The following is an 8,992-nucleotide window of genomic DNA, read 5'->3' as shown; positions in this document are numbered from 1 at the left end:
GACGAATGCACTGATCCCTATACCAAGCCTGCAAATTTTAAAATTGGAGCCCCTTCAACGCTTCAATTTGAAGTGAAATGCCAAAGCCAGTGTTTTATTGTCACAGAATCAGTATGTGCATTTACATGGACCTAAGCAGATAATGCAGTAAATCAAATATTCCACTAATAAGTGGAATAATAGGCCAATGTGTATGAAAATGCAACATGTAAACACCTCAGTCGGACCAATCTGGCCGTACCGGAACATAATTTTATGAAAGCGTAGTATAATTCTATGGGAATCTGTTCAATAGGTAAATACTAGTCATGTGAACATTTGATCTGAACGTTTCCCCCTAATATATAATTTCTGCGCATATTTGCCCCATGTGGGGGTAACATTTAAGTGACTTAAAGTTCTAGGAGACAAATTTAGCTTCCATTACTGATCTGTAAACTCTGAGACAGCTATCCTCTCCCAGCTATCTTTCACTCACTGGGTCTCTGCTGGAGGTGGCAGCATTAATTATCTCCATGTTCTATACATAATAAAGCATCTAACCAAATTAAACTAAATACTTGTAGCCATTTATAATGCAGAAGCTGGCATTAATTGAAAAAATTATAAATAAATAAAAAAGGGAAGCCTAATTTAAACTAAAATTTGTAAAAAAAAAATAAAATAAATACTTCTGTCATATTTCCAGCAGATTAAACACTTTACAGCAAGCGGAACCAATTTGTGCATAAAAAAGGGAAAGTTTTATTCTGATTAAATGCTTTGAACATGGAAACATGCATCAAATTAGCGTTCAGTTTAGGTCAAGCCTACAAATGACATAAAAATTTTTTTTAAACAAAAGCAGATGGAAGCAGAATAGTTGCAATCACACCATTGATAAACAGACTTTTCAGTTATAAACAATTTTTTTTTTTTTAAAAGCCAACACCAGCATGGCAGCTTTTCTTTTTTTTTTAATCCAGTGCTGAAGATGCTGTAAGTACAACACAGTTTACATGAGTTCAAAGATTGTCACAATTAAAACATAATAAAAGTAAAATAAAGACCTAATCAAAATAATAGACTTGTTCAAATGAAGACTTTTTTCCTGTGTAAGTGGGCTGGTAGTTATAGATTAACGCCTTCTGCTCCTCTTTTTGACTGGGAAATCTGTGAAGACTTTTTCTTGCTGCAGAATAGGGAAGGAAAAGAAAACCTTTTACTTCAAGTGTGATTTATTATGTAAGGTTTACACAATTGAGAATACCCAATTAACCATGTGATCATTTTAACAAAGAATTCAGCTTATCTTATTAAATTTATTTTTGCGCATACTCTAGGTAAAATACAACACACAATATTTTATGGGACGGTAAAGTTGAATAAATGAATATCATCTTTCAGATAGCTGTCCTATATGTGAACTCTATTTTGTTTAAAAAGTCTTTAATGCCACTTCAATGATCATTTTTGGAATCAGTTACTGTTTGCTTGCATCTTTCTTTTTTTCCCCCCCAACTATGCATCAACTAATGATCCCAGTTACGTGACTAAGTGGCCTTTCTGAAATTACAGGGGGTGTTCAAGTCAAACCAGGACTTTTGATTGTGCAGAATAACAGAACATACTGTAGTCAGTAAATACCATTATCTACACATATAATACAAGTGTAAAGTTGGCGTGTCTACATTGAAATTATTTGCGCAAAAATAATTTTGGGGGGGAGCAAGAAAAGTAATTTCTGGAATTTTTGTCCGTCTGTAAACACATCACGTAAAAACTACGGAATGAGTTTTAATGAGGTTTTCACAGGTGTATTTTCCCCCAGCTTGAGGTAACATATACGATTTGTTTCATTGCAATTGAAAATGTAAATGTAAAAATTAAAATGAAAAATGCCCTTATCATAATTTTTATTTTATTTTTTTTATCGACCTTGAAAAAATTTTCATCTTAAAATTCAACAGATGGCGCTGTACTTTAATATGCACTTATAAGTGTGCAATTGAAATTTACTTAATAAATGCGATCTCTCATTTTCATTGCGTGCATGTGATGGTAACGCGTAACAAATTTACTTTATTTCAAAATTCAACAGATGCCGTTGTACTTTCTTTTTTTTTATGCGCTTGCAAGTATGCAATTTAATTCCATGCACCCAAAGTCATGGGCACGTCTTCTTTCTCTATATTATCCTCTGCTACACTAATGCACTTATCCCAGCATTAGTGCTTGAATACCATCAAGGTAAAAAGTTCTCTCAGTACGCCATAGCAATGATTTGACCGCCTGTTCTTATGTCTGAAACGCTGGCCTCCCAGGAACTCCTTTAATGGCCCGAACATGTGGAAAAGGCTTGGAGTGAGGTCAGGATTATATGGGGATGTGACAATAACTCCCAGATGAGTTCCTGTAATGCGCGATCAGGTGTTTGTGAATGATTGTGTGTACAGTTCCCACAGGCAGATGAATCACTTCCACAAGTTGGCAACAAGTTATCCAGGATCAGGCATTCCACTCAGTGACATGGAGTGCTGACTGCAGTGGCTTCCTTGACTGGGATCATCATTCACAGACATACCGTTATTTGCTTTTGCACCTTTAGTCACAAATTTCATCAGTAGTCCCAGTTTGAATTGAATGTCCCTCGTAAAAAGCCTTCCAGGTTTTAATGCACTTATTTCAGAAGGATTTGTCAAGTTATACAAAATGTTTTCACTAAATAAACATTTTAATCATTGTTTAACCAAATAATTCTACATTTATTGTGATTTTGTGAGGTAAAATATATGCCGAATACATCTTTACAGTGTGCGCCTGTCTACTATAAATTATGCCATAGTTAAAATTATGTACTTTAAATACATAATACATCTTTTCATACCTTCATTGACGAAAAATTGGGCCATATAGAAAGTGGTCTTGACAGCACTGATGGAGTGGGGGATGTACGTACGAGTCCATTCGAATGCATTTTTCTCTGGATGCCACTGGGTTCCATAAATTGGAAAATCGTATGCTGTGCACATTGAGAATAGTAATCTTTATAAAAATCAATAATGAAATAAATCTCATTAGTTATAGACAATACACAATTCCCACATATTCTTACCCTCCACTGTGGACACGAACTCTGTTTGTCCGTCGGTGTTTGTACTCAGAATCTGGTAAAACTGTTTCAACTTCTCATTTGCGGTGAATGTCTGTGCCAGATGTAAACAAACACTGTAGTAAATTGCACTGTTTTTGGTAGCGTTATTCTTTAACACACCAATATTCCATATCACAGTATTTTACTCTGCTAAGTACTGTATACCTACAGTACATGTGCACAAGGTGTGTAATACCTCAGTAGTGATGCTCCACTGATGAGAGTTCTCTGTGAGTGGTTCATTTGCCAGTGATGTGATCAGGTCCTCTGGGAATTCCTTGAACAATCGGCTATCCTTAGATTCTAAATTCCAGAGCAGAAAACAATGTGAAAAATAAACACACTGAACTTGACTGTGTCCTTATCAGCATACCCCTGTGTTTTGCTCCTCCTTTACCACGTCAGCTTGTCAACCATTACAGTTATATCCATTTTTTAAACAACTATTACACTTATTCTTAAATGAAGTTCCTCTCTATTTAATTACTAGGACACATTACCAGAAAGTGCCAAGTCCTCTATATTAAAGACTGTCTCAAAGTGGCAGAGTTTTACACCTCCATAAATGTTAAACATCTCCTTTACAGATAACTTTACCATATCAACAATTGTTTTGTTGTTATTTTTTTTATTAGCCCTAGATCATATGGAACATCCACCATACAAGGCCTTGTAAATAATTTGTTACTATGAAAACAAGAACACATTAATAAACGTTAAAAACTGCTGACCAGTCACCTTCTGCCAAGCTGATTTAAGACCTTTACAGTTCTGTCATATAAAGCAGCTCTCATAAAGCAATTACCAGCCTAGAGTTTTTACACTTGTACTCTGTGTGCTCCTATTTTTAGCTATTTATTACTTACCCTGGGCAGTACTGACTGCCAAACCATGTGATGCCTCACAGTTTAAGATCAGTCTGCTATAGTCTTTCCAAGTTTTTTTCATGCCAATGCTACTGTATGACTTATCAACATGCCAACAGATAATGTACCTGAAATATCTTAGATCTATCACTTTTTACATTGAATCCTTTGGATTTTTAGCTATAAGCAGTACCTTAAAAGCCAAAAGACAGGAAAGAGTGATCAACAATATAAACCAATCAGCCATATAATTAATACCGTAAAAACATTAAGCCCAGTATGGCGTGGGCTCCCCTTCTGCCACCAACGCATCTCTGACCCTACGGGACATGACTCCACATGACCTCTGGGATGTGCTGTGGTATCTCGCACTAGGATGTTAGGGCTAACTCAGATCAGACTATTTTGTCTACCCCATCCCATGGATGCTCAGTTGGATATAGATATGGGGGATTTGGAGTGCTGATAAGCCCCATACACAGCAATATGTGATGCACTGGGTGTTCTGGTAACTTTCTATCATGGCCAGCATTAACATTTTTCAGGAATTTATTCTACATTGGCTTTTCTGTGAGATCGGACCAGACATACTGTTTTGCAGTGTTAATGTGAAAGTGGTGCCTCACATTTTGGTGTAGGTTAGACAAATCAGGTTAGACATTCTGATGGTAAACCAGATTTTAAATAACCTTTCGCCACCAGGGACTCCTTTAACTGTAAATAAGACCAAAACCATTCAGCTTTAAGCCCAGTTCTTACTTAAATGTATTGTAATTACTGTGGGAAGTCATACAGTAAGATCTGTAGTAGTAATCTGTAGCTTGCCAGCATGGGCTATGGGTAACATGTTAAAAAAAAAATAATAATAATTGTCCGAGCCACCGGGAAGGTATCACTGGTAAATATAATAATTTTTCTCCAGTTTATGATTACGATTGCTTTTTAAAACCAGTACGATCCGCAAGTACCATTATGGAGCTATGGTTTAAGTAATCAGATTTAACTTTGGCCTGACCATAGTAAATTATAAATGATTCTTAAGAATAAAAACATTAAAATTGGAAGATGACTTTATTTAATTTTAATAACTCACCTTTGGTGAAAATGAGTGGTAGAGCAACACCACTGGTATTGGTATGTGACAGCAGTAACTTTCCACTAGTCAGTAGTGTGAGCTGCTCAAAGCCCAAGCAGGTCCCCCACACAGGAAAATAATCTCCCTTTGATTTGGCCTGTCAACACACCAATATCAAACATTTAATTCTGACAATTTATTGCCTAACAAATTATTCAGGGAAAGTTTTTTTTGGTAATCAGACAGTTTTGGCCCTTGACTCAAGTTTACATCCTCACACTAAGAAAGCACTCTGTGAAATTACAGCCCACAGAGATACCATCACACTAATCTACACTATCATGCTTCAGATCAGATGTGAATCACATGAACAAGTTGTACAGATGTGAAAAATCTTACCTCCAGTGCAAGTTTGTAGAATATGCCTGCTGTTTTGGCATAACCAGATGATAGAATGCTTGCGCCGCCACCAGGAAAAAGGATTCTATGAGAAAAGAAATGAGTATCTGTGCGAATAATAATTAAAGCATTATTCCTGGAGTTCAGTCACTCACCCATTTATAGATCTGAAGAGTTTGGTGTATTCCTCTTCAGTCCTATTAATCCTGCATGCAAAAAGATAAGATTATGTATCCCAGATGTGTTTTTTTATAAATAAGACATGATTGATTTCCTTCATTTCTTGAAGGAAATCTAATATACAGTATGCAGTACTCCACAATACCATAACACTGATAATATGCAGTAAACAGAAAAGAGAGTAATTACAGAAGACAGAAACAAACACAGAAGTTAAAAATATTTTCATATCATGACACAAATAAATCTAATAAAAACTAGGAGTCTTTCTATGAGGGGCGTTCAAGTAAAACCAGGAAATTGCTTATGAATTAAGGTGTAAAAGCGATTACCAATTTCGTTAGCACAGTATAGTGATGAGACTCTTAACTTCAGTAAAACATTTAAATGGTGTAAACATTTTAAAGAAGGCCACACAGAAATTATCAGAGTGTACATGTTCGTGCAATGATTGTGAGAGTTTTAGTGTAATATTGTGCATACTGTTTTCAAGCACCCTAAGATAAAAGGTACAGTTATTTTATTACTCATCAGGGACAAGAAGGTCAAAACTACTCTGGCCTTGCAGAAACTCCCTAGAGCTCAGTCACTGAACTTGCCAATTTTTTTTATGTGAGCCATGCAGCAACAACAATTTCTGTACTACCCCTTTAAATAAAAAGAAATTGTTGCTAAAATTAAGAAATTCTTTAAAAAAAATCACAGTTGTTACTATTACACAAGTTAAACTGTACTTTATCATGAACTTTATATAATATACAGTATACTGTAAGTATAGCTTTATATAATAACTTAAAGCGTTAATGTCAAAGTTTAATAAGCAGTTTTTCCCTCTTGTTTTAATAAAAAACTATTTGCATGACAAATTTTTACAAATGTGTTTAAATAAACATGTACTTAGTTGTACAATGTACTTAGTAACGTGACAACAGGTCATCAGATGTGGCATGTTACAAATACTCAGTTGCTGTACTTAAGTTTTTTTTTTGTGTGTATCTGTATTTTACTTGATTATTTTCCGTAGGTAATAGTGTTTACTTTTACTCACTAATTTGTTTTATGAAAACTAAATTCTAAACTAGTTAGATTCATCGGATCCGCACACATCTGGGCTTGGGACTGGCAGTGGATGGGTAGTATGGGGTGTGTCAACCCAACGACAGCGGGACACGAACCCAGATCCAGTTCAAATTCAACTTGTTAATGCTCAGTAATGCTAATAGGTGCATTGTCAAGATAAGATTAGAAGTGACCTTGCTAACTAGAAGACTCTTATGCAATTATTTTGTGTTTTATGGCAATATATAAATAAATATATATGACTGTTTATAATTATGTTTCCGTGTCCTTTACCCTTATTCTATTTTGTAGGCTTGCAGTATGCCCATGTTTAATTGTGTAGACTACTTGCAGGGTAGCAAATGTAGCGACTAGCATGCTAAGCTACCAAAGTAATGAAAGAGATAAAGAATGCTAACTGCCATTTGTTAAATTCAATCAAATCTTGTCGATATTAGTCAACTAGCCTTGCATATTTGTGTTATCCAGAGAATCAACTACAATTGTAAAATACTTTAAAATACTGTTTATAAGTAATTTAATTGAGTATACAGTACTGTGCAAAAGGCACCATATCATCTTTAGTACAAATTGTGTTATAAATGTTTATCATGTCTGCATAATTATGGGTTTTGCATGAAAATAGGAAGTGTAAATAGGAAGTTATCTGAAAAGCTCTAAAATATCCTCCTAGCTGCTTTACTTATAAAATTTTAAAAATCTGTATAGAACACTAATGATTATTTTCAAACTGTTTAAATTTTCAGGCTTTAGAAGCAAATATTTACTGAATTTATATAAAAGTTTATGTATAAATATTTTTAAAAGCATCTTGGCTTGTGGTATTTAAAAAAAATACCTAGGGTATTTGGGTTTTAAGTGAGAAATCTAATGTTATAAGGAACACGCTGCATTTAATTGCTCAGTAAACTTTTTTAAAGTTTTAAAATTGTTACATACTTTGTGAAAAATGTAATATCAAATTTATAAAATCGTGATACTTATATAATCCCAATTTTAATCGAAATAGCACCAAGGTATGCTGATAATATCGGATCAGGAGGTGACTGGTCCTTCGTGTCAATAGTATTTAGCACGCTTTAGCAGCTTACATCACAGGCACCACTCGAGCACCAGCAGACTCCAGATATTTGACATAGGAAGCTGCAATGTAGGTGTTCTTCCCTGGTGTAGGAGAGTACACCTCCTGCGCTAGGACACCTTCAGAGAATAAACAACACACAGACAGTTAGTCCTGAATAATTACAGACACAACACCAGCACTCAAACATTCAATCACAAAAGCAAGATCTAAAAAGAAAGAGAGCAGAGCCCTATTGTGAAATATTAAAGATTTTAAACTGCCTCAAAGTTTTTTTGTGAATGGAATGTTGGCTCCTTACCTATTATAGGACTGTCGTTTGTTTTGTGTCCTTCTGAAAGAACAGCACAGAAAATGTTTTGAAAAAAGAGTGAGAAAAGCCAGACCCAGATTAACTTCATTCTGTTACTCCGTCATTAATCTGATCTCTTCCTGTGCCTTACTGTCTTGTTTATCTTCCAGCGCCAGTGTTGCGTCACATGAGCTCAAACTCTTCACACCTAAGTCTTTTTCTACAGTCACAAACTTAACTAAATTTTAAACATTAGTAATTGTAATTATACAAGTAAATGTATTACAACATACGATCACAATGACTTCAATTACGAAAAAAGTCTATTTTCGTGCCTGTTATGGTCTTAACTAGTCCATGTGACAGGAAGGCGGGGCTCGGTTCTAATTGGTTACCCGTACTCTCAACAACCAATCAGTGGAGTTTCACTCACTGAGTCATGTGATGTTGCAAAAAAACAAGTGCTGTTATCCGTTTTAGCACGCGGTTAGTTTTAAACACTGGAAAACTTCATGTAATGATAAAGAAATTTATTTTCTCGCGTAAAAACGACACTCACTAAATCAAGTGGAATGAAAAACACGGACAGTAAGAACCATTGACAAGCCGTGTGTTTTGAGCTCATGTGTTCATGAGTGTTTGCGCTTGCGTGCCGCGGGGAGAAGAGGACGTTCGATTGCTGAGACTTGGGAGTCGATTCGGAGTCTAATTCAAAGTGTAGGGGAGCTGAAAGAGTCGATTCTGAATCTGATTCAGAATCTAGCAGTGCTCGAAAGAGTCGATTTGGAATTCAATTCAGAGGGGTACAGGAGACGAAAAAGTCGATTTAAGTTCCTCTTATTGTCTGGATTGTCGATGACAAAAAATACACAAAAAATGTTTAGGG

The 8,992-nt window shown here is 35.4% G+C and overlaps 1 protein-coding gene across 1 annotated transcript; it reads right to left on the bottom strand.

Moving 5' to 3' along the window:
- Nucleotides 1-338: 338 nt before the first annotated feature.
- Nucleotides 339-8,771, bottom strand: ggh (gamma-glutamyl hydrolase (conjugase, folylpolygammaglutamyl hydrolase)). Its single transcript, XM_053497638.1, has 9 exons — nucleotides 8,116-8,771; nucleotides 7,825-7,933; nucleotides 5,629-5,679; nucleotides 5,474-5,558; nucleotides 5,093-5,231; nucleotides 3,330-3,436; nucleotides 3,095-3,185; nucleotides 2,867-3,001; nucleotides 339-1,171 (listed from the first exon to the last, which is right to left on the bottom strand). Exons 1-9 carry the CDS (start codon nucleotides 8,213-8,215, stop codon nucleotides 1,050-1,052), a joined length of 939 nt encoding a protein of 312 aa, XP_053353613.1. The 5' UTR covers nucleotides 8,216-8,771; the 3' UTR covers nucleotides 339-1,049.
- Between the last annotated feature and the right edge of the window lie 221 nt (nucleotides 8,772-8,992).

This window comes from Clarias gariepinus, chromosome 1 (assembly GCF_024256425.1).
Source record: "Clarias gariepinus isolate MV-2021 ecotype Netherlands chromosome 1, CGAR_prim_01v2, whole genome shotgun sequence".
Classification (NCBI taxonomy): domain Eukaryota; kingdom Metazoa; phylum Chordata; class Actinopteri; order Siluriformes; family Clariidae; genus Clarias; species Clarias gariepinus.
The sequence above is the reverse complement of the archived record's forward strand: the minus strand, read 5'-3'. Positions and strand labels throughout refer to the sequence as shown.